This window comes from Cervus elaphus, chromosome 5 (assembly GCF_910594005.1).
Source record: "Cervus elaphus chromosome 5, mCerEla1.1, whole genome shotgun sequence".
In the NCBI taxonomy this organism is placed as follows: domain Eukaryota; kingdom Metazoa; phylum Chordata; class Mammalia; order Artiodactyla; family Cervidae; genus Cervus; species Cervus elaphus.
In genome coordinates this window covers 107,230,174-107,252,625 of record NC_057819.1, presented here as the reverse complement: position 1 = coordinate 107,252,625, position 22,452 = coordinate 107,230,174, and the positions used below count along the sequence as shown (strand labels likewise).

General features: G+C 57.2%; 1 protein-coding gene across 10 annotated transcripts in view; it reads left to right on the top strand.

Moving 5' to 3' along the window:
* Positions 1-22,452, top strand: part of LOC122694827 (myosin phosphatase Rho interacting protein) — a 94,904-nt gene that overhangs the window by 42,473 nt on the left and 29,979 nt on the right. For 4 of the 10 annotated variants that reach the window (XM_043904087.1, XM_043904082.1, XM_043904084.1 and 1 more), the window contains exons 4-8: positions 7,835-7,986; positions 13,978-14,062; positions 18,656-18,869; positions 19,943-20,102; positions 20,190-20,456. In XM_043904087.1, the coding sequence (XP_043760022.1) occupies positions 7,835-7,986; positions 13,978-14,062; positions 18,656-18,869; positions 19,943-20,102; positions 20,190-20,456 (878 nt within the window). Of the gene's footprint in view, positions 1-7,834; positions 7,987-13,977; positions 14,063-18,655; positions 18,870-19,942; positions 20,457-22,452 lie in introns of those variants that run through there. The other 6 variants (XM_043904088.1, XM_043904090.1, XM_043904091.1 and 3 more) reach the window with 4 other exon arrangements.

Here is a 22,452-nt window from a genome sequence, read left to right as displayed (position 1 = left end):
CCTGGATGCGTGCCTAATTGAGGCTTCATTTATTCCCCCATTTTCCCAGCGCCATAGAAAGAGACAGGCAAGTGGGTGAGGCCTCCCGATCCTCCTCAGAGCATGGGGGTAGTAAGGGGTGGCTGGGGGAGAGAAGTACTCCAGGGTGGGCCTCCTCCATCCCAGAGGGGCTGTGTAGGGGGGAGGGGTAGGGAGGGGAGCCAGGGCAAAGGGGCTGCCAAGTTCGGCAGTGATGGGAAGAATTTCTTTTTTTCTCCCCACTCAGAAACCCAAAAATAGCCATGTCAAAGGCACAAGCCTTGCAAGCTTGGGGCCAGCTGAAAGCCATTTGCTTCTCAGCCCTCCCTGTCTTCCCTCCTCTTCCTCACAGGCCCTTTCTTTCCAAGCTCCTGCCCAGTCGTGGGAGGACAGGACACCACCACCGCCACCCGCCCACCACCAGCCACAGGAAGAATGGACGTCCTCTCTTCCCTTGCTACCCCAGACTGCGCCTTCACTGGTTCCCACAGGGAAGCCTAAACCCATTGCCCTGTACCCTAGTGTAAAAAGTTGCCCCTGCATTTGCTTTTCTTGTAACTTTGAATTTGCTGATTAAGATTTCTTAAAATGAAGCAAATCTGTGGCTAAAATATAGACAATTAAAAATATGTAAAGACTGGATTGGATCTTGAAACCAAGGGGAGTGGTCATACGCAGGGGAGCAAATGCTACAAAAGCTGTTTGCTGTTACAACTGTTTTTCCCAGTCATAAAAGTAGCATACTCATTGTACAGATTTTGCGAGAACAGGACAGCCCAAAGATGAGGTGATAATCCAACAATTCAGAAAATTCTCTGATGTGAACCTCTGGGGTTTAAATGGTGAGATGCCCTTTCTGGTTTCCTTGCTCAGAGTTACTCCCGCTGGGCATCACGTCTCTGCTGCCAGCCTGTTGGACAGCCCTCAGCAGAGGGCAGAGTGGATGTCCTTCTGCAGGGGCACCTGTCCTCAGCGGTGCTGCAGTAGGGGCTGACCTGCTCCATCTGGGCTGCTGTGGCTTAACAAACAACATGGTTTATTTCTCAAGTCCAAAATCTGCGTGCAGCATGGTCGGGTTCTGGTGAGAGCTGTCTTCCAGGTCCCAGACTGCCCGTGTCCTCACATGGCAGAGAGCAGAGATGACCTCGCAGAGGCACCGCCTCCCGGCACCATCTCATTGAGGGGTAGGGCTTTAGCGAAGGAGTTTTGAAGGGACCCTAATGTTCATTTCATAAAGAGGCCCTCCAGTGATGCTGGCCAGGCTCTGCCACTGCCCTGCAGTGTCCTGGGTGTAGGGTGATGGCCAGTTAGCCTGGAGACCTGTGTCCCTGCTTCCCGGAGGGACTCTGCCTCAAGGTCCAAGCTGTCCGAAGCGCCATCAGTCTGGCCAGGAAGAGCACAGCACCAGCACAGGCCGCCCAGGCTCACGGCTTGTTTTAGGCTGCGCTTTCTCCTCTTGGAACCCGTCAGAATGAAATGAAACTGAATTGGCCGGTCCTCAAGCAGTTTGTCAGAAAACACCTGGGTGGTTGTGTGTGGGTTGACTTCCAGCTCCGCCTGCTAGCTGACTGTGGTCACTTCTGTAGCCTCACTACATCTCCACGTTCTCAGTGGTGTGGGGAAAGGAGCAGTGCTTTTCAGGATGAGCATGAATACTGGATGCCCTGGACGAGACTGCAGCTTCATGGTCTGTCTTCCCGCAGCCCTCCTGTCTCGCTGCAGGGGTGAGGTGGGGGAGGGTCTGGCTCTGCTGTCAAACAAAGGCCCGCTTCCCCAAAGGAGCCCCTTCCTCTCAGGTTTAGGGACATGTGTCGCCTAATTAAGAAATGAACGTTTTGAAATAGTACATCCAGATTTTTAGAAGTGTGTATTTTCTGTGTTTTTTAAAAGAAACAAATTTTAGAATCATTTTGACAGTAGTATGGACAACAACAGGGACTCCAGTTGTGCATGTTTCCTTGTTTTTGAAATTATTTTCTGCAGTGGTGACAGTCCCCACTGCAGGGTCCTGATGGGTCCAGGAGACCCGGGAGGGTGGGGGCAGTGCAGAACACACGTCTCCAGGGTACGCGCCTTTGTGGCTGGGTGGCGTCTGCTGGTAGCACCTCTCCCTCCCCGTCCTCTGCGTCCCCAGGCAGCTAATGGATCTGGAGAACTCGGTGCTCCCAGGCCTCCATAAGAGGCTTCTCTGAGGTCTTGCTGGGGGCAGACACCTGCTGTCAGGAACCATGTGTAGATGCCAGGAGAGCCAGCGGTGGTGGCGGGGCTCCAGGGGTGGGAGTGGGGCAGGAGAACTGGACCTAGAGGAGGTAAGGCGGGGACAGATCGTAAAGGTGGGCCTTAAAATGTCACCGGGTCAGCGCAGGGCCCAGGAAGTGCACACCTCCAAGCCCTTGGTTGAGAGTTTCCAGGAGGAGAGAAATAAGTGAGTGCGTCCGTCCTTAGACGAGGCCCCATCAGCCCGCTAGGCCTCAGCTTCTCACAGGCCTTGTTGGGCAGGGAAGTCTTTGCAAGCAGAGAATGAGGCAGAGAACCTTGCTGTCAAGCCCCTTCTCTCTGGAGGTTTTCCTCCTTCTCCCACTGTTGGGAAGTTTAAGCAGGAGGGCATCGGCATTGATGTGCTCCAGGCTTCCTACCCTGAGAGGGAGAGGGTCGGTGCCTGTGGGTTCTCTTGTGGACTGTGGAGAAGCATTTGAGTCTGGGAAGAACAGGGTGCTTGTTCCAGGGCCCTGGACTCACTCCAGGAGGCTCCAACTCCTCCTGCTGATGAGCCCCACAGATCCCTGGGAAGGAGCCTAGGAGCCTGCACGGGACGGGGCTTCAGCCCTGCAGCCTGGTTTTGTGGGTCAGAGACGGGAGGGCCGGATGCTTTGCTCAGCACCATGGCATTTGGGCACAGGCCTGTCCTGAGACAGGTTGGGGATGTCAGCCCCGGGCTCACAGCATGTGTGCCCTGGACCCGCACTCTTGCTGCAGGTGGATGCCTATGGGCACCTGAGTGTCCCTGGAGCCTGGGGTCCCTGAGGGGCATGGGGAGGTCTGGGGGGCCATGGCCGTGCCTGGCCTGTGTCCAGGCTGGGAGTCCCCTGCCGGACACTTTTGTTACTGCTCTGCTCCCCTGTGTTCTAAAACCTGGACAGCAGGGGAGGCCCAGTGACTTCTGAATTGGTGTGAGCTCAGAGCAGAGTTTCTCAATTATGTGGATTCTTGGAATAAATCAGAGAATTTCTCCATAAAAAGGCTATTTGAAGTCTTTTGGGCACCCACCTTGTGTGGGTCCTGCCTAGCCATATTCAGTAGTAGCACCAGCCCCACTTGGTTTCAAGGCTCAACGGCATGGTTGACAGGAGGGGGGGTGTGTGTGTGCTCATGTGACCTGCCTGCATGCTCTGTGTAGCAACAAGCTCCCCCCATTCTGTGTTCCAGCCGGACGCTCATGCTGGGTAGGAGCTGGAGGAGCTAGACCTGGCGCTTAGGGCCGGGGCGGTGGAGGCGGCAGCCTGTGCCTGTGTGCGGTCACCTGGGCCCCGCTGGGGGCAGGGACTGTCTTCTCATCACAGGAAGTGTGGCAGCCCCGCCATGGCCCTCACCTTCCCGTGGGTGATAGGGTTTCCTGGCGTGGTCTTCACCTTCCCAGTTGGTCGAGGGCCTCACAGAGTCACCCGAGGAGAAGACCCGTGTCCCTCCTCCTCCCCTCAGGCTGCCTGAGGTTTTGTTTTCTTTCTCACTGTGGCTGGCAGGACCTTGGGGGTGCTAACCCGAGCCTGGGGTGCTGGGGCCTGATGATACCACCTCTCCAGTAGTGCCCCCTCTCTTGTGAACCCCGCTGGCCCTCACCCTCAGTGGGCCCGCAACAGCTGTGTTTTGTCTCTCCTCTCCCCTCTGTTATGCTTTCATCAGGTCCTCTTTGGCCCAGCCACAAGCTGCCTAGTGACCTAGTGCAGCTGGCCAGGGCCTGGGCCAGCCAGCCCGCGGTGCTGGGCCTGCTGTGGCAGTGAGCAGACCCATCTCCCCTCCAGGCAGTTGTTCCCAGCCTCGGTGTTAGAAGCATGAAGGGGCTTTTTGGTAATTCTGATGCCCAAGCCCCACTCCCAGACAGTTTAAATCTGGGCATGGAACCTGCATTTAGTTATCTTTCCAGGTCATTCCATCATTCAGCAAAAGTTGAAAACCACTGCGTTAAGCACTCAGACCTTACAGTTTAGGACCTCTTGCCTTCTCTCCAGCCTCTCTGGTTGTTCCTGGTCCCCAAGAGTCTCTTCTGGCTGCTTCAGACCTCAGTATTGGGGTCTTTCAGCACCAGGGTGAGCAGGGGGCCCTGCAGGAGGGCTTGCTGAGTGCCATGGTCCCAGAAGCTGCGTGGCTTCCAGCCCACCCATAGCAGACGACAGTGTGTTCTCTCCCAGTCTGCCTGGAGCCGCTGGGCAGGAGACGAGCACTGCCTTCCTTCCGGGCATGGCACCCTGCAGACCAGAGCTGGGGTGTGCATCTCCACAGCAGGCCCTGCTGCCTGTGTGCCGGTGCCCCCCGCCCCCGCCCTCTGTGAGCAGCCCTGTTCTCCGTCTCGGCTGGAAGAATGGCTTCTGCTAGCAGGTGCCTTGAGCCCCTGGCCTTTCCCCTCTGTGTCCTTCCTCCCTCCCTCTTTAGCCAGCATGCCCTGGAAGAGAGGGCTCCGAAACTCGTGCTGGAGGCAGGAAGTGTAGAACTAGTATCTGAGAGCCAGAGGGCTCTCAGATATACAAGGAGCTGTGATGCGTTCTTCTCCAGGACTTCCGTGCAGAGTCCAGGTGGGAGTGTGTAAGGTGGTATGTGCCCTTGGATGTGAGTGGAGTCTGTACAACTGAAGGAGAAGGGATCATGCTGGGTGCCTTGTGCGCGGTGGTAAAGTTGCCCGTGGAGCACTGGTTCACAGTCTGGGCCACTTGGGTGTGTTAGGGCCCAGGCAAGCAGAGGGAGAGGCTGGAATGATGCACATGGCCCTGGATTCAAGTGGAGGACACCAGTGTGTTTAGCTTCAGAGACGCACAGGAGAGACAGATCCCGCAATTGATAGATAGTAATAGGTGGGGGGGCGGGGCGGGGAGGGGAAGGTGAATGCAGACGTGACTGCACAGGTTATACGCACCTGTGTTTGTTTCCTTGTCCGTCATCTGAGAAGGCCTGGAGGCAGCAACACCCCAAAAGCAATGAGCATACCTAGTTCCTCAGTATTGATTTCTAATTCTGTTCTCCAGTGAAAGGAACCAGGGATCCTTGGAGAAATGGCCCATTCTAGGATCAGGGTAGGTACATACAAGCTGAGCCTGGGGCACCTTGCCCTGCAAATGGTGGGATGTGTGCATGCTGGTAGGCCACGTGGTCAAGGCCAGGACAGCTTGAGCCACTGACCCATAGTGTTGTAGTGGGTTACAGTCTATACTGTATGGGAGGCACGTTGAAGTTTAGCAGGGAAGGGCCCATGTGGGTGCTCCTGTGCTGCTTCTTCCCGGGCAGGGGTGGGGGGGGGCGCTGTTGAGACCAGAAGGGCTGGCCCCTGTGAACCTGGACAGGTTTCCCAGGTTTCCTGTCTCTTGTGTGTGACAGGATGAGGTCACGCCTGCCTCATGGGAGGTCATATTTAAGGAAGGATGAGAGAGACTATAACTGGGTGATCCTGGCTTAGAGGTGGTAGAGAGACGCTTGTGCCCTTCAGCCCTCACCTGTCATGTCTCTGCCTTTCATGGCCCTTCTGCAAACTTTGTGGAGGAGGTACCACCTTCTTATCATGGAGAGGTTGCCGAAAGCCTCAGGGTACAGTTGGTGCCTGAGTCCCGTGACCACATGGAGCTGTGGGGCCAGCAGGGAGCCTCACCAGGTGAACACTCGCTGTGCAGAGGCACCAGGGTGCAGCTCCAGCCCCGAGCCCTGGAGCAGTGGCCTCTGAAGAGGAGCACGTGTCGCCCGGGGCCCTCTGGGTGGTCCAGTGAGGAGGAAACGCTAGAACTTGTGATGACGTACTTTATGGCCCCCGCAGAACTTACCTGTGTGTGTTGTGTGTGTGACGCAGGGTGACTCAGCAGGGCCGGGCACCTGCCCCGGCAGCATGAGGGACAAGGGAGGACAGCAGAGCAGAGCACCGGGCCTGCCTGCTCTAGTGCTGGTGCCACGCTCCACCCGGCGCCCTGGTCCTTCCTGCGGCCCCGCCTCAGAGAGGCCGTGTGTTTTGTCGGGGCCAGTGGGGATCAAGTGTCCTGCCTGAGGGGGTCTGCCTTTGGAGAGGGCAGAGGCCACCACCCAGGGAGGGTTCTGCTAGGCACTGGCATGATGTGGGGGAAGGAAGCAGGGCCTGGAGCTGAGGCAGGAAGAAGGTGGGAAGACAGCGCTTATCCCGAGGCAGGTGGGGGACCTGGGCCACCTCCCTCATCAGCTACTTGGTTGAGGACCACCCACCAGGCTCCCTTCTCCAGCTTAAGGGCAGGCTGGAAGCCTCCAGGAGAGGTACTACAAGGTTTTACTTCACTCGGGAAGCTCTCAGCTTGGCGTGGGTGTGTCCCCCTCTCTCATGCCCACCTGGGGGCACTTCTGAGATAGGACGCACTGAAGACGCAGTGAGAGTGTATGCTCTTCTGTGGGGGCATGGCTGCCCTCCTGCCCTGCCGCCTCCATCTTGAGCTGGGCCCCAGGAGGATGGGCGGGTCCCAGAGGCCCCCACGGAAAGGCTTCTTGGAGTGGGGAACTTATTCCCTGCCCTGCACTGACCCAGCGAGCTGGCGACTGTGTCAGGGCGAGGACTCTGGAAAGCCACCACCTCTGGGGTCTGGCTCCTGGGTGGGGCCTCAGGGGACAAAAAGGGAGTTGGCTGGCAGTGGGTCAGCAGAGCTCGGCGTCTCATCTTCAGACCAGGTCCCCTTCCTCTGTGTTGCAGCAGGGGACTGGCTGGTGGGAGGAAGGGAGCCCAGCCACCACTGTGGGCCTTTTCTACCCCTGCTGCTTCTCCAGGATCAGCCTGGAAGTGCTGGGCCCTTGGGACAGGCTCCTTGTGGAGGTGGAGGTAGGGTGGGAGTTGGAGCTTGGTCTCCCCTCCCTTCATGGAGTCTTCGCACCTGGTGTGGTGGCCACCAAAGCCCCCTGCCTCCTTCCCCAAAGCCTCCTTGCGTTCCAGGAGGGTCCTCACTCATCCACTCAGTATCTTGTTTTTGGATTTCTCTCCCTAATGTCAGTGTCTCGAAGCTTTGACTGAGAAAAGGGGGGAAGTGCTATAATTTGTCCCAGCCCTGCCCCGGCAGCCCTGAAGGAGGCCCGCCTCTGACAACCCCAGGTGCGAGGCTCTGGTCTGCCTGCCCCATGTCTGTCTTCAAGGTGTGCTTCTCTCTGGCCCCTCCTAGCCTTTAAAAATAGCCTTGCAATTTCAAAACTACCTCCTGTAGCTTTTCTCACTGCTTTCTGGATCAGGCACCCTCTGTGACCAGGCTCCTGGCTGCCTCCGTCACCCCAGCTGTCCTCAAGAGGCATCTGCTGCCTGTTCCCCCAACAGACAGCCCCCGCCCGCCCCCAGCACTCGTGGGCTGTTCTTCTGTAGTGGGAAGGAACATGCAGCTGGTTGTCCTCTGAGAAGAGCAGACCTGTCACTGCTCCCTTCCAGGGTGGGTCAGGGGGGTGTGGGGCTGTGAGGGCCAGACTGAGGCAGCCCACCCCCCTGCTCTGCGTGGCAGGGGGCTCTGCACAGCTGTGAGGCCCCAGTGATGGTGGAGAAGCCAGGAGGGTCCAGAAGGACCTGGGGAGACAGGGACGTTCCCTCTGCCCCCAGGGTGACTCCTGCCATGTCTTCCTCTTGCAGCCCACAACCCTCCCACAGGGCACCATCAACATGAACCAGTGCACAGACGTGGTGGATGGGGAGGGCCGGACAGGCCAGAAGTTCTCCCTGTGCATTCTGACCCCTGAGAAGGAGCACTTCATCCGGGCTGAGACCAAGGAGATCATCAGTGGGTGAGTTTGCTACATGTGTGTTGAGATGACGTGCCCCACCTGCCAGGGGTCCTCGAACTGTCTGCACCTTGTGTCTGCTGAGTCCCTCTCTCCACCCACCTTTGCTTCATCCCCGCCCACAGTTGCCCAGCTGCCCCTGCCGCCTCCCTCTCCTGGTGTCAGCGCATCTTCCAGGCCTCTCTCTGGTCTTCTGTTCCATCCTCACTTCACTCTGGCCTCCTCTCACTCAGCCACGAGGGGCTCGGTCTCTAGAGCTCATCCAGCCTCACCCCCTCCTGCTTGAAAGGCCCTGGGGCCCTTCCCAGCCCCCTATCCACAGCCCCACGCACTGCAGTGCTGAGCTGTTTGTCACGCACGTCTCCTGCTGCCTCTCCCCTGCCCTCCCTTCCATCCTCCAAGCTGTGAAGCCCCCAGGAAGCCTTCCCCAGTGAGGCGTGTGGCTGTGTCAGCTGGCGCTTATGAAGGCTGGGGTTTGCCCAAATGTGTTCTCTTCAGCCAGCGGTCAGCCCTGGAATAGAGGCCATATCTCCCTCATGACCCCCGTGTCTGCACTCAGGAGTCACCACAGGGTGACCACACGCACTGCTTTTCTTGTCTGCATGGACAGAACAGAGTTCTGGGCTACTCCACCCCCCACGCCCAGCATGCCCTGGGTGGAGGCTGGGAGAAGCCCTGGAAAGTAGAGGGACCCAGATTTCCAGGCAGTCGCCAGCGCAGGGGGCTGAGCTCCATGCTCTGAGCTCTGTCACCTCTGCATCCTGGGGGCCCTGCTCTTCCGTGCACGCAGCCGCACAGGTAAGTGACATGGTGCGTGACGGCGAGCAGGTGCCCCTGGCCCAGCCAGGAGCTCGGGCACTGGGTCATGGAGAAACTTGTCATTCTCTAAGGTGCACAGGAAAAAATGAACTCTCGGGGTTGAGGGGCCGGGCTGATTACTGCACAAGGAGGAGAAGGAATTAGGACGTCAGGCACCTTGCGTTCGTGAAACGGAGGTGGCTGAGTGATGGGCTGGGCTTTGGGGCCCTATCAGCTGCAGCTGGCCAAGGCGGCCGTGGGAGGAAGTGAGATCTTGTTTTCACTAAGGTGGGTGTGGAGCGGGGGCCAGGCCCATGCTGCTGAGGGGTGGGTGGCTTCTTCCTGGGGTGCCAACTCCCTGCTAGTCATCCTCCCATGGGGAAAGGCAGGATTTCGTTTCTAACACCAGGGGCAGACAGGAGGACCAGTTTCACTGCCTCTCCTTAATCCTCCTCTTAGAATGTTATGGATTTTAAGAGCGTAAAGCATTTTCGTTGTTATTCAGTCTCTCAGTCATGTCCGACTCTTTAGACCCCATGGTCTGCAGTCATTGTCCTCAGGGATTTTGGAGCCAAAGAAAATAAAGTCTGTCACTGTTTCCATTGTTCCCCTGTCTATTTGCCATGAAGTGATGGGACCAGATGCCCTGATCTTAGTGTTTTGAATGTTGTTTTAAGCCAGCGTTTTCACTCTTTCACCTTCCTCCAGAGGCTCTTTAGTTCCTCTTCGCTTTCTGCCATAAGGGTGGTGTCACCTGCATATCTGAGATTGTTGATATTTCTCCCGGCAATCTTAATTCCAGCTTATGCTTCATCCAGTGTGGCATTTCACATGATGTACTCTGCATATAAGTTAAATAAGCAGGGTGACAATATATAGCCTTGACACACTCCTTTCCCGATTTGGAACCAGTCTTGTACCATGTCCAGTTCGAACTGTTGCTTCTTGTCCTGCATACAGGTTTCTCAGGAGATAGGTAATGTGGTCTGGGATTCTCATCTCATTAAGACTATTCCACAGTTTGTTGTGATCCACACAGACAAAGGCTTTAGTGAAGTCAGGAAAGCAGAAGTAGATGTTCTTCTGGAACTCTCTTGCCTTTTTTGTGATCCAACGGATGTTGGTAATTTGATCTCTGGTTCCTCTGCCTTTTCTAAATCCAGCTTGTACATCTGGAATTTTTTGGTTCACATACTGTTAAAGCCTAGCTTGAAGAATTTTGAGCATGACCTTGCTAGCATGTGAAATGAGTGCAATTGTGCAGTAGTTTGAACATTCTTTGGCATTGCCTATCTTTGGTATTGGGATGAAAACTGACCTTTCCCAGTCCTGTGGCCACTGCTGAGTTTTCCAAATTTGTTGGCATATTGAGTGCAGCAGTTTGACTGCATCATCTTTTAGGATTTGAAATAGTTCAGCTGGAATCCCATCACCTCCACTAGCTTTGTTCATAGTGATACTTCCTAAGGTCCACTTGACTTCACACTCCAGGATGTCTGGCTCTAGGTGAGTGATCACACGCTGTGGTTATCTGGGTCAATAAGATCTTTTTTGTAATAGTTCTTCTGTGTATTCTTGGCTTCCCAGGTGGTGCCCGTGGTAAAGAACATGCTTGCCAATGCAGGAGACATAAGAGACATGGGTTCAATCCCTGGGTTAGGAAGATCCCCTGGAGGAGGATCTGGAGCAACCCACTCCAGTATTCTTGCCTGGAGAAGTCCATGGACAGTGGAGCCTGGCGGGCTACAATTCATGGAGTCTGAAAGAGTTGGACATGACCAAGTGACTAACACTTTGACTTTTCTGTGTATTCTTGCCACCTTTTCTTAATACCTTCTGTTTCTGTTAGATTCATTCCATTTTTGTCATTTATTGTGCTTATCTTTGCATGAAATGTTCCCTTGGTATCTGATTTTTTTTGAAGAAGTCTCTAGTCTTTCCCATTCTGTTGTTTTCCTCTATTTTCTTTGCATTGTTCACTTAGGAAGGCTTTCTTCTCTCTCCTTGCTATTGTTTGGAACTCTGCATTCAGATGGGTATATTTTTCCTTTTCTTCTTTGCCTTTCACTTCTCTTCTTTTCTTGGCTATTTTTAAGCCCTCCTCAGAGAACCATTTTCCCTTTTTGCATTTCTTTTTCTTGGAGATGGTTTTGATCACTACAGTGTTACGAACCTCTGTCCATAGTTCCTCAGACACACTGTCTATCCGATCTAATCCCGTGAATCTGTTTGTCACACTGTATAATCATAAGGCATTTGATTTAGGTGATACCTGTATGGTGTAGTTTTTCCTACTTTGTAGGTTTTCCCTACTTTGTTCAATTTAAGTCTAAATTTTGCAATAGGGAGTTCATGATCTGAGCCACAGTCAGCTCCTGGTCTTGTTTTTGCTGACTGTATAGAGCTTTTCCATCTTTGTCTGCAAAGAATATAATCAGTCTGATTTCGGTGTTGACCATCTGATGATGTCCATGCATAGAGTTGTCTTGTGTGTTATTGGAAGAAGGTGTTTGCTATGACCAGTGCGTTCTCTTGGCAAAACTCTGTTAGCCTTTGTCCTGCTTCATTTTGTACTCCAAAGTCAAACTTGGCTTTTACTCCAGGTGTCTTTTGATTTCATACTTTTGCATTCCAGTCCCCTATGATGAAAAGGACATCTTTTTTTGGTGTTAGTTCTAGAAGATCTTCTGGGTCTTCATATAACTGTTCAACATCAGCTTCTTCAGCATTACTGGTTGGGGCATATACTTGGATTACTATGAGATGTTGAATGGTTTGCCTTGGAAATGAATCAAGATCATTCTGTCATTTTTGAGATTGCACCAACATACTGCATTTCAGACTCTCTTGTTGACTCTGAAGGCTAGTCCTTTTCTTCTAAGGGATTCTTGCCCACAGTAATAGATATAATGGTCATCTGAAGTAAATTTGCCCATTGCTGTCCATTTTAGTTCACTGATTCCTAAGATGTCAGTGTTCACTCTTGCCATCTCCTGTTTGACCACTTCCAATTTACCTTGATTCATGGACCTAACATTCTAGGTTCCTACACAGTATTGTTCTTTAAGCATCGGACTTTACTTTCACCACCAGACACATCCACAACTGGGTGCTGTTTCCGCTTTGGCGTAGCCTTTTCATTCCTTCTGGAGCTATTTCTCTCCTCTTCTCCAGTAGCATATTTGGCACCTTCTGACCTGGGGAATTCATCTTTCGTTGTCATATCTTTTTGCCTTTTCATACTGTTCATGCGGTTCTCACGGCAAGAATGCTGACGTGGTTTGCCATTCCCCACTCAGTGGGACCCTCAGGGTCAGTGGTTCTGCAGCTGGAGACGGAAGGCCAGAGGTGAAGGGAACCTGATCTCCCCAGGCACAGGGGGCAGCAGAGCCAGTCGTGGGTCCTGGTTCACACCTGCTGCCATGGCCTGTCTGGCAGACACTCTTGGCTGAGGTTCCACTGCCCAACCAGACTCCTCAAGGAGATCTAGGCATCACACACACAGACACACACCCCCGAGTTGGGAGGGGCCTGGGTGACGTTGGAAAGGAAGGGTGTCTGAGGTCCCAGGGCACTAGGAGTATGGGAGCTGGGGCCCAGGTCAGCACCACATGGTCTGGCCTCTGATGGGACCTCCATCTGGCACTTGGCAGGGGCTTCAGGAGCTCTGTCCAGTCAGCTGTGTGGCGGTGGTGCAGGTCTTCTCTCCTTTCCCCTCAAGGCCCTATCATGTGAGGCACACAGGTTTGCTCAGCTTGGTAGTGTTACTAGTCAAGAGCGACAGGACCAGTGTTCACCGGCTCAGGACTCCCTGACTGCTTTGCACATGCCTGCCACAGCGCTGTTCCCAGGCCCTGGAGGATGACGTGACTTCGCAAGCTGTCTCTTTTACTCTCCCAGGTAGAGCCTGGAGAGGGGCCCTCTGCAGGCAGGGTCCTTATTGTGAACTTTGCAAAGGAAATTTGTTCCCTTTGGCAGGCTAGAAAGCAAGTCTGTTAACCCACAAGCACTCGAACTCCTAAGGGTACATGGGTGAGCCCTTGGAGCCTGCTCGTCTGCTCCTGTGCAGAGTGAGCCGTCATCTCCTCCTGGCTTTGGGGCTCTGGGAGCAGAGCCTGTGCTCAGATCTCCTTATGCAGGGCACTCGCTTGCTCGCTCTAAGGCCGAGAACCCCCGCTCTCACCTGACTGGGCCTCAGCTCCACTGCTGGAAGGGTGCACTCCACATGCCACCCCTCTCCCAGCTGCCAGCAGCACAGCCACTCCAGCGGCACCCCACACACAAACACATTAAAGGAGCACCTCTGAGAACTGAAGACAAGCCCTTCTGCCTGCCTTGCGCCTGGGGTGCTGGTCTTCACTGCTGCCTCAGCCAGTATGCTGGCAGTGCAGACCCTGCCTCCCTCAGCAGTTCAGCCATTGCCGCCAGGCTGTTGTCACAGGCTGGCCACAGGCCCACACAGACCCTTGTGTCTGGACAGAGTTGGCCCAGCGTCCCCTGCAGTACTGTCCCCTGTGGAGAGAGCGCTACCCTTCCCCCGCGCCACACATCCTCCTCCCACCACACCTTCTCCTTCCCCTTGCTCCGACCTTCCCAGCTACCACAGAGCTCCAGAGAGGCAAGCAGGGGCCCCCCTGGTTCCAGAGATGAGAGGCCAAAGTCCTAAGGGCTAGGAGCCGCCTGGGTCTTGGTTTGAGGGGAGCAGAGCCAGATCTGAGTCCATTCCCCTCCCTGCCTTCCCTGCTGCTGGTCCAGAGTAGACCTTCCAGTGTGGGCCCTGGTGTTGGTCCCTGGGCTGTTCCGCTAGGCCTTCCCCAGAGGTGCTCCCGAGGTGCCCCCAAGGGTACCCTCACTGTGCAGCTGGGGCCCAGAGGTGAGCCCTCCAGAGTGTGGGAGGTCAGCTGCACAGTGCCCAGAAGTGACCACTGTGGGAAAGTTTGGCAATGACTCCTAGGTTCTTGCCCCAGTGGTCCTCGGGGCTTCCCAGTCGCAGCGTGTCTATGCTGGCCAGCCACACTCCAGGAGGGCGATTTTAGAGTGGAGTCTCAGCCCCAGAGGAAGGCTGGTAACAAAAGCAGTGCCAAATCTTCACCAGACCAGCAGTCAGCCTGTCCGTGTCCCAGCTGTGCTGCTGGCACTTCCTGCCCTGGAGTGGCAGCTCTGGTCTGACTGGTGCCATACCCTCCTGTCTCCCAGATGGCTGGAGATGCTCACAGTCTATCCCAGGACCAACAAGCAGAACCAGAAGAAGAAGCGAAAGGTGGAGCCCCCCACACCACAGGTGAGGCATCCCCTCGGTGGAGCTGGGGCAAAGAAAAAGCACCCTGGGAGATTGGGGGATTCAGGACCCAGCCTAGAATTGGGGGCAAGGGAAGGAAGGGGTGATGCCAGGGCTGAGGCAGCTGAGGCAGCCCTCACCCCAGGGGTCTTCGCCTTCCTTCTCCGAGTCTGTGGGCTGCCGTCTGCACACTCCTCTGCAAGCCTCAGGGCAGGACCCCCACTTGGAAAGGGTGGCCCGCTGTGAGGCTGCCCCCAGAGGCATCACCGCACAGTGCCCATCCCTCCCCTGACCATCCTGCCAATTGCTGGGAGCCAAGAGCATGCTGGGAGGAGAGGCTCAGTTCAGTTCCACCTTCACACAGACAATTCTGCGACAGCAGGCTGGGCAGAGGGCCAGGAGGAGTGGTCCTGCAGTGCCTGGCCGTGAGGGGCTCTCAGGGGACCCATAAATGGAAAGCACTGGCACAGCCTTGATTCTGTGCTCCTACCAGCTCCCATGAGGCCAGAGTGGGAGGTGGCTGGGGCAGTCCCCCGGGTCCAGGGCTTCCCTCCCTGGCTGGTCTGCAGGGACTCAGGGCACCAGAAGGGCTCAGGGCCTCAGTGGACTGATTTATGAAACGGGCCTGTTGAAATCGAGTTCTCAGATTACTATGAGTAGTGGCAAAAGTGCCAGGCCCCTTCTGGGTGCTCAGTATAGTGACCCTGGAGCTACACAAGTTTGCACTCTGGGAGTCCTTTGTGTGGATTGTTTTCAATAGTAAATCCCGCAGGACTGCATGGTCCTCAGTTGGTTGAATTCATGGATGTGGAACTGTGGGTACAGTGGGCCAACCTAAGTTGTGCTGGATATCTGACTGCTTGGAGGGTCAGCGCCCCAACCCCACTCATTCAAACGGTCGTTAGACTGTGAATGTGCACCCTCTGCCCCACATTGCCCTGTGACTCAACGCACTTGCCTTGCCTGCCTGAGCCCCTCCACACCCTTGTGAGGGAACAGGATGCAGACCCGGGGCCTGTTGGCGTCTCAAATGCCCGAGAGCCTGATAGCACTCCCGTGGAGAACCTGGCAACCCCTGGGCTCAGCAGTCCCTGCCGGCTCCTATGGGCTTCCCTGAGGGGCAGTCTGGGCAGGACAGGGTGGTGTGCCTGGCCAGGGTGCCCCTCCCTGCATGCCCCTCAGACTTCCCTGGCCTGCTCTCAGCCAACGGTCCTTGTCTGCTCTCTGCCCACCCGCCCTGAGGGGACCCCAGGCTAACACCCTCTTGGAAGGTAGTGTCCCTGGCAGGAAGTGGGCAAAATGCAATCACAGTCATTCACGGAAACGCAAAGTGGAGCTTCCTGCTGGGAAAGAGCAGACAGGAAATCCCCCAAAACTTCTTTGAGAGAACCCCAGGTGGGATCGCAGTGTTTAGTGTTGCATGTGTTTCCGCAGCGATGCCTCAGAAGCAGTGTTGGGCAGAGCTCCTGCCTCTTAATTGGGCAGCTGCACAGCAGGAGACACTCCAGCCAGACTAGGGGATCTTCTCCGCTGTCCCTAGCCCCATGAACACCCTCTCCCCTCAGTGTTACTTCATACTCTGAGTGGGGACATCACCCACTTGCCAGAGGTTATCTTGGCCCCTGGGGCATGGAGGACCCCAGCCTCCTCTGCTCAGCCTCTGGCTCCCTGAGCATTGTGCCGGAGGCTGCGGGTTTCTGGCATCCATGAGTTTTCATCAGGGACCGTCTCTGTGAGTCAGTCTTGAGGAGGGATGTGGCCTTTCTAGAGGAGAGCTGGGGGTCTCTGGGCCAGCTCCCTCAGCAACCTGAGATTGCCTTAGGGGCCCCTATAGAGAGAAGAATCCAAGACCCCAAACCTAGCCTTTTTCTCATGGCCCCAGAGTTTTGGGTCGGACTAACAGGGGACTGGGGGGGTCCCTTTGCTGTACCCTGCCCTCCAGGAACTGAGGCAGGCAGGGGGCCCAGGGTCCTGCTTCAAGGAGAGCGTTCAGGTATCTGGGAGTTGGGGCCATGGAGTGTGCAGGCACTCCTCAGGCCAGAGGAACATCGAGAATGGGGCTGTGGGGGAGAGCAGACACCCCCTTGGCCGGGGGCTGGGTTGCAGCAGAGCCCAGGGCAGTGGGGAGACAGGCTGGCCCAGACCTGTAGAGCTGGAGCCTGACAGGCATGGGCTCCCAGGAGCCTCTTCCTGTTCTGGCTATTTGAGGAAGGGCGTCCTGGTACCCAGATGCCTAGAGAGGAGTGGTCATCCACTCAGGGTGTGACCAGGGGTTCCATTCTCCATCTCCCTAGACCCCAGAGCTGGGACTTGGGTGAGGCCAGGGGCTGCGTGTTTACCCAGCCCGGTGTGTAGGCTAGGGGCACACATCCTTGGGCGGAGCTGTGGGAGGCTGGCTCCTCCGTCTGCTCACTCGCTTGGGCTCTTGGTCCCTGCTTCTCGGTCTTTTTCAGGGATGTGTAAAACACCAGGCCTCTCGCCGTGATTGAGGCTCCAGTCAGGCTCTGGTCCGACCCACCTCAGGCCCACACATTTGCTGTGAGCTGCCACCTCTTCTCAGGCATCTTTTTTACCCATTGGGACCTGCTGCCATGCCCACTCTGGGTCAGAACTTTCCTTACTGGCCCTCTGCTCAGGTCCTGTGCCCCAGGGGTAGAAAAGGTGGCTTTCTGTGGGAAACCTGCTCACGAGGGGCCTGCTTAGCATGTGGAGGCTGCAGAAGCCCCTTGACTGGGCATCCCTTCCTACCCCATTTTCTCTTTCCTCTCAGCTAACTTCTTTATTGTACTGACAGCCCTGGGCCTGCAGTGGTCCTGGCCACACAGAGAGGACACCTTGGGGCCCTGGGCCTTTCCCCTGCTTCTCACGGGCACTAGGGCTCTATTGGTGTGAGTGCCAGCATCCCCCACCACAGTGGTGACAGTGTGGGGAATGGGCATGGTGCCGTGTGGCCCTGGCCCCGCCCCTGCCACGTCTCCTTTCCACCCATGTGCTCTGGAGGAGAGAAGTGACTACCCAGAAACCAGCCCCTGCCCCGTTCCTCTGCCCCTGCTGACTGGGTGAGGCTGGGCACACGGGCAGGGGACAGCACAGCTACCACAGTAGACTCACCATGGACCTTAGCGCCTCCAGGGCCCTTTTCCTCTAGGCTGAGTCCTAAGAAGGTCAGGGGCCCAGGAGGCAGGCCTGGCACCGCCTGGTTCTAGGAAGCCCTGTCACTGACCCTCACATCTCAAGCCTGGAATTTCCTCTTGGAGATCCTCACCAGCACCCTGCCCAATGCTGGGTTCACCCCAGCATCAGGAATGCGTGCATGTGTCAGGGCCCTACTCTCACGGGCACAGTGCTGCCCTTCCTCCACAGCCCATGTTGGCAGCCTCTGTGTCCCTTGGTCCAGCCCCCCTCCACGGAGGGGACGGACTCATCAAGCACGGTCTCCAGGTAACGCTCACACGGCTCCACCCTGAGCCCCGCAGAGCCATGCCTGGCCTCAGAGTGTGGGCCCCAGGTTATTGTGGGGGCACAGCAGGGCACCCAGAGAGACCTCTGCTCAGGGCAGCATGGCTGCTGGGTGTGGAGCCAGGGCGCCGCTGACCACAGGCTTGGGGCCGCAGGGCTGGTGTCCTGGGGTCGTTGGAGTTGGTTCTGTTGGAGCCTTGGGGAACTGTCAGAAGCCGCGTTCTTCCAGGACTCTACCTCTTCCACGGTGACTCAGAGCGCTCAGGAGTCTTCAGCCAGGGAGGCAGGGCTACTGATGGCTGTGACAGAAGGGGTGGTGGGCGTTCCCGGGTCTGCGGGAGAGCTATCCCGGCTTCATCTGTCCCAGGAGGCCTGAGACCCTTGTGGAACTGAGAAATCTCTGAACTAGGCAAAGTGCTGGCTGTCTCACTGTGGACACAGGTGCCCACCCAACAGGCGGCCCCCGTCCTGGGCCCTTCTCCTCTCCCAGGGGCCCCTGGGGGTGCCAAATGCTCAGAGCCTCACTCTGCCTCTTATTGGCCATGTGAGTATGGGTTGCCACCTCCTCTCAGCTGAGGTGAGCTCTCCTTGTAGGAGCTTTTGGGGTGGCTGGTGAGGACTAGAAAGGTGTGGTGCTAGTCAGAGCCCAGCAGGCAGTCTGTTTCTGGGAAGGACCGCCAAGATGTGCCTCACTTTGGGGGGTGCCCAGAGCCATCCTGCTGGTAGTGGGTCAGGAGCAGGCATCCCAGTGCCTGGGTGGGCAGGGGCTTGGGCCTCGGACATGAGCAGGTGCCACAGGCTTACAGTGTGGAGTTACAGTTCTCTGTATGCTCTGGCTAAGTACCTCATACACAAATGCTGTCCGTTGGGGCAGCACCAGCTCCAGCTTGGGATCCCACCTGGGCTCCAGGCTCCCGTTCTGCGTGCCTAGAGGGTTTTTGGGTGCTGGCTGGGGCTGCAGAAGAGGGAAGGCTTCCAGCCCAGCCGGGCCGTCTCTGTGCTGAACTTTGCTTTCTGGCATCTGGGCCTCTGACACTGCAGCTAACCTTGGTAGCCAGGTACTCGGGCAGCCCAGACCCGTGTGCTGGCTTGGGCAGGGTGCTCCCAGGCTTGCATGGACACCACTCTCCCCTGCAGGAGCCAGGGCCGGCCAAGATGGCTGTCACCAGCAGCAGCAGCAGCATCCCCAGTGCTGAGAAAGTCCCCACCACCAAGTCCACACTCTGGCAGGAAGAAATGAGGGCCAAGGACCAGCCAGATGGGAGCAGCCTGAGTCCAGCTCAGAGTCCCAGCCAGGGCCAGCCTCCTGCGGCAAGCACCCTGAGGGAGCCAGGGCTTGAGGGCAGAGATGGTAAGTGGTAGCCAGGGTGGCCACCGTGCCTGCATGTCTTGGTGCCTCACCTCCTAGCACTAGGACGGGCCTCCCGACAGGGTGAGCTGGTGCTGGGGCTTGGGTGCCCGTGAGTGTCTGCCGGCCCTCCAGCCTTCAGTGGCTCCCGAGCCCCAGCCTGGTGTCATGAGAATCGGGATGCTCTGTTGCGAGCTCTGTGTCCAAAGGAGCCTCTGCTCCCCGTGGCTGCTCTGTGTTCAAGGCCTGGTTATCTGAAGCCCACTGTCTCCTGCGAGCAGCAGCAAGGGCTGTCCAGTCCTTCTCCCACTGTTGCACCCTGCCCAGGTGCTGGCTGAAGCAGGGGAACAGCTGGAATGACCGCACGTCTCCTTCCAGGACTTGTAGTTGTCTGAGCAGAGCGGGGCAGCACGTGGTCTCCGTTGTCCAGGCCTAGAGGGCTCTGTATGACAGGCCGGCTTCCCTGTTTCCATCTGTCCACTAAAGACACATGGGCAGCTGAGACTATGCTCACTCAGGCAAGATGCACCTTGTTCAGGCTCTGGGCAAAAGGCCGCTCGGTACTCCCCCGCTGTGGGTGCCCACCACAGCCAGGACTTGCCCTTCCTTGCTCCCCCCAGGTGTGCCTCCCTGCTTCTTAACGACACATTGAGAGGCTGCACGGCCTCTCATGATGTACTCCTCTGTCATGATGTACTCGGTTTCCAGCTTGACTGTGTGGTATCGGGGATCTCAGTTCCCCAGCCAGGGAATTGAACCACGCCCCCTGCAGTGCAGTGTGGAGTGTTAACCACATTCCCTGGGTCCTCCCTGGTGTTCAGTGGGAAGTGGTTGTTGGTGGGATGTCCCTTCTTGGGGATCCTGCTGTCCCAGCTGAGCCCCCAGACTAGAGCTCAGGGACCCCTGGCTGTCTGGTAGAGAGGTACCCGTTAGGGAGAGGCAGGTAAGGATGCCCCATTCCTTTCCTGGGAAAGGGTTCTGCCCTGGGGTGGCCTTGGACTTGCGTGCCATCTCCAAAGGTCATAGAACCAGAGGTGGCAGCAGGCCGTGCATCTCTCTTGTCCCTCATCTTCCAGAGGAGAGCACCACAAGTGGTGACCGCGTGGACTGTGGCCGCAAAGTCCGGGTGGAGAGCGGCTACTTCTCCCTGGAGAAGACCAAGCAGGACGTGAAGGCCGAGGAGCAGCAGCTGCCCCCACCGCTCTCCCCGCCCAGCCCGGGTGCCCCCACCAACAGGTACAGCGACTCCAGCCCACCCTCCTGCGAGCCTGGCCATCCCCTTCCTCCCCCAGGTCCTCAACCCCCTGCCCGAACCGTCTGCAGCAGCTCCTTCAACTCCTTGGATGTGGCCAGCCATCCCCCTGCCCACGTGGACTCCGGCAGTGCTGGGGGGTGGGGAGCAGAGAGACTGGGGCGTGCCTGTGCCTTTAAAGCCAGCAGGCAGTATGCCACCCTGGCCGACGTCCCTAAGGCCATCAGGATCAGCCACCGAGAAGCCTTCCAGGTGGAGAGAAGGCGGCTGGAGCGCAGGACTCGGGCCCGGAGCCCTGGCAGGGAAGAGGTGGCCCGTCTGTTTGGCAACGAGCGGAGGTAAGGGCCGGGGGGTCTGGACGGCCAGGGGCTTGCACACACTTTGCCCACTCCTGTAGCCCCTACTGTGCACACTCAGCATGCTCTTACACAGGTACCCACATGTGCACTCACACACTCATACATTTTGTGACATTCTGTCATGGGTTTGGAGATGGGCCAAGGCCAGGTAGAGCTGTGGTGTGAGGTGGGGAGGGCCCTGCACTTGTGGAGAGCGAGGAAAGAGCGTGGTTCTGTCTCTGAAGCCTCCCAAGTCCAGGTCTGGACCAGAGTGCCCCAGTGCCCCTTCCAGTAGAAGCTTCCAGCCCCGCGTGTAAACAGAGCCTCTGTCCAGCAGCAGGGCTTGCACCCTGGCGTGCAGTGGGCCATGCAGGGTTTCAGACCTCCCAAAATGATTCCAGAGCCTGTAACATGCTCTGGGAAGAGAAAATTGAGGTTTTCATTCATTTACAAAGAAGCTGCTTTCTAAGGAGGCGATTCAGACCCACTGTTAGTGTAGTGTCCTCCAGCCCCATCCAGCTTAGAATTAGAGCGAGTGGGGACATTGGATGACCCTTTGCAGAGCCCGGGTTGCTTTGCTCCCCTGCTCCTTCTCACCTCCCTGCCCTCCCAGGCATCCCCTCCAACACTAGGAAGATACACTTGAAGAGAACCGCAAACAAGGTGCTTCAGTCCTGGAGGGGTGGGGGACACGCCCTCCAAACAGCATCTCTGCCCAGCTTACTAGGAACCCCTTGAGGTGTGTGAGCATCCCATACGCAGGGCAGAAACGGGGTGCAGGGGCAGGGCCCATCCTCACGGGAACAGCCTGGGGCAGCAGAGCTAGGGCAGGCCGAGGCTGTCCTTAGTGCGCTTGAGTGTAAGTGACGGGACTGGCTAGATGTAGGCGGCCAGTGGCCTGGGCAAGGGGGCTTCTCACTGCGTCCTGGAGGCCCCCAAGCAGGCAGCCACACCTTGGTTTGGCAGGGACCAAAGAATTAACATTCAGCACACCTGCTTGGCTTGGAGTTCCCTCCTGGCTATGGCCGGGACAGATGGTACCTCTGGGGCTTTGCTTCGCCTGCTCTGCCACCATGGGGAGGGGCTTTTGCCTGGTGCGGCTCCCCTGGGGCCCTCTCCTCTGCATCCTAACACTGTCACATCACTTCTCACTGCCCTCGTGTCCTCTGACTGGCTGCTGTCCTGTCTGAGGCCTGCTGTCTGGTCCTGAGCCGCTCCTGGTGCTAGACCGGATCCCTGTATTGTGGTGCAGAACAGAGCCCCAGATGGGCAGGACACCAGCCACCATACCCAGGGGGTGGCTGCCGGAAGCCTGACTGAGAGGCCTCAGGGTGGGTGTCCTGACCAGTCCTGGCCCTGAAGTAGTCTTTGGACTGGCCCCAGAGCCTCCCCAGTGTTTCTCAAATGGTGAGCTGTGTCAAGCAAGTGTGGAGGGATGGCTGGTTGAACCGCTAGTGGCTGACACCAGGCCCAGCTGCCAAGGTCCCGCCTGCCCCTTGGCTGGGAGTCCGGACCAGGCTCACCGGGATGCCTTTGCTGTCCCAGCTGTAGGACTACAGGGACCTGAGCTGAAAAGGCCCCACTTTACAGTCACCTGAGGTGGACTCCCCCAGACCCCTGGCAGGCGGCACTTCTTCCCTCTTCTGACCTCTCGTGCCCGGCCCAGCCTGCAGCATGCAACTGGCCTGACTCACTGGCCCCTGCACCTCGAGGCCATTGTGGGGCTTTCTGGTCCTGAGGTCGGTTGAAAGAGCTCTCGTTCTACATGTGAGCGGGTCTGTCCTCTAAACCTAGCAGGACACATGGGACAGGCACCTCGGTGCACAGCCAGCCCAGGCACCGGCGAGAGTTCCCGTGGTTCCCAGGCGCTCCCACGCCGCCTGGCTTCCTGTGCTCGCTCGCTCGCTCCCCCGCTGCAGCTGCTGCTGGCCTGCAGGAGACTCCACGGGAGCAGAGATGGCTCCACAGGGAGCTGGTCCCAGGGAGTTCCGCCTTC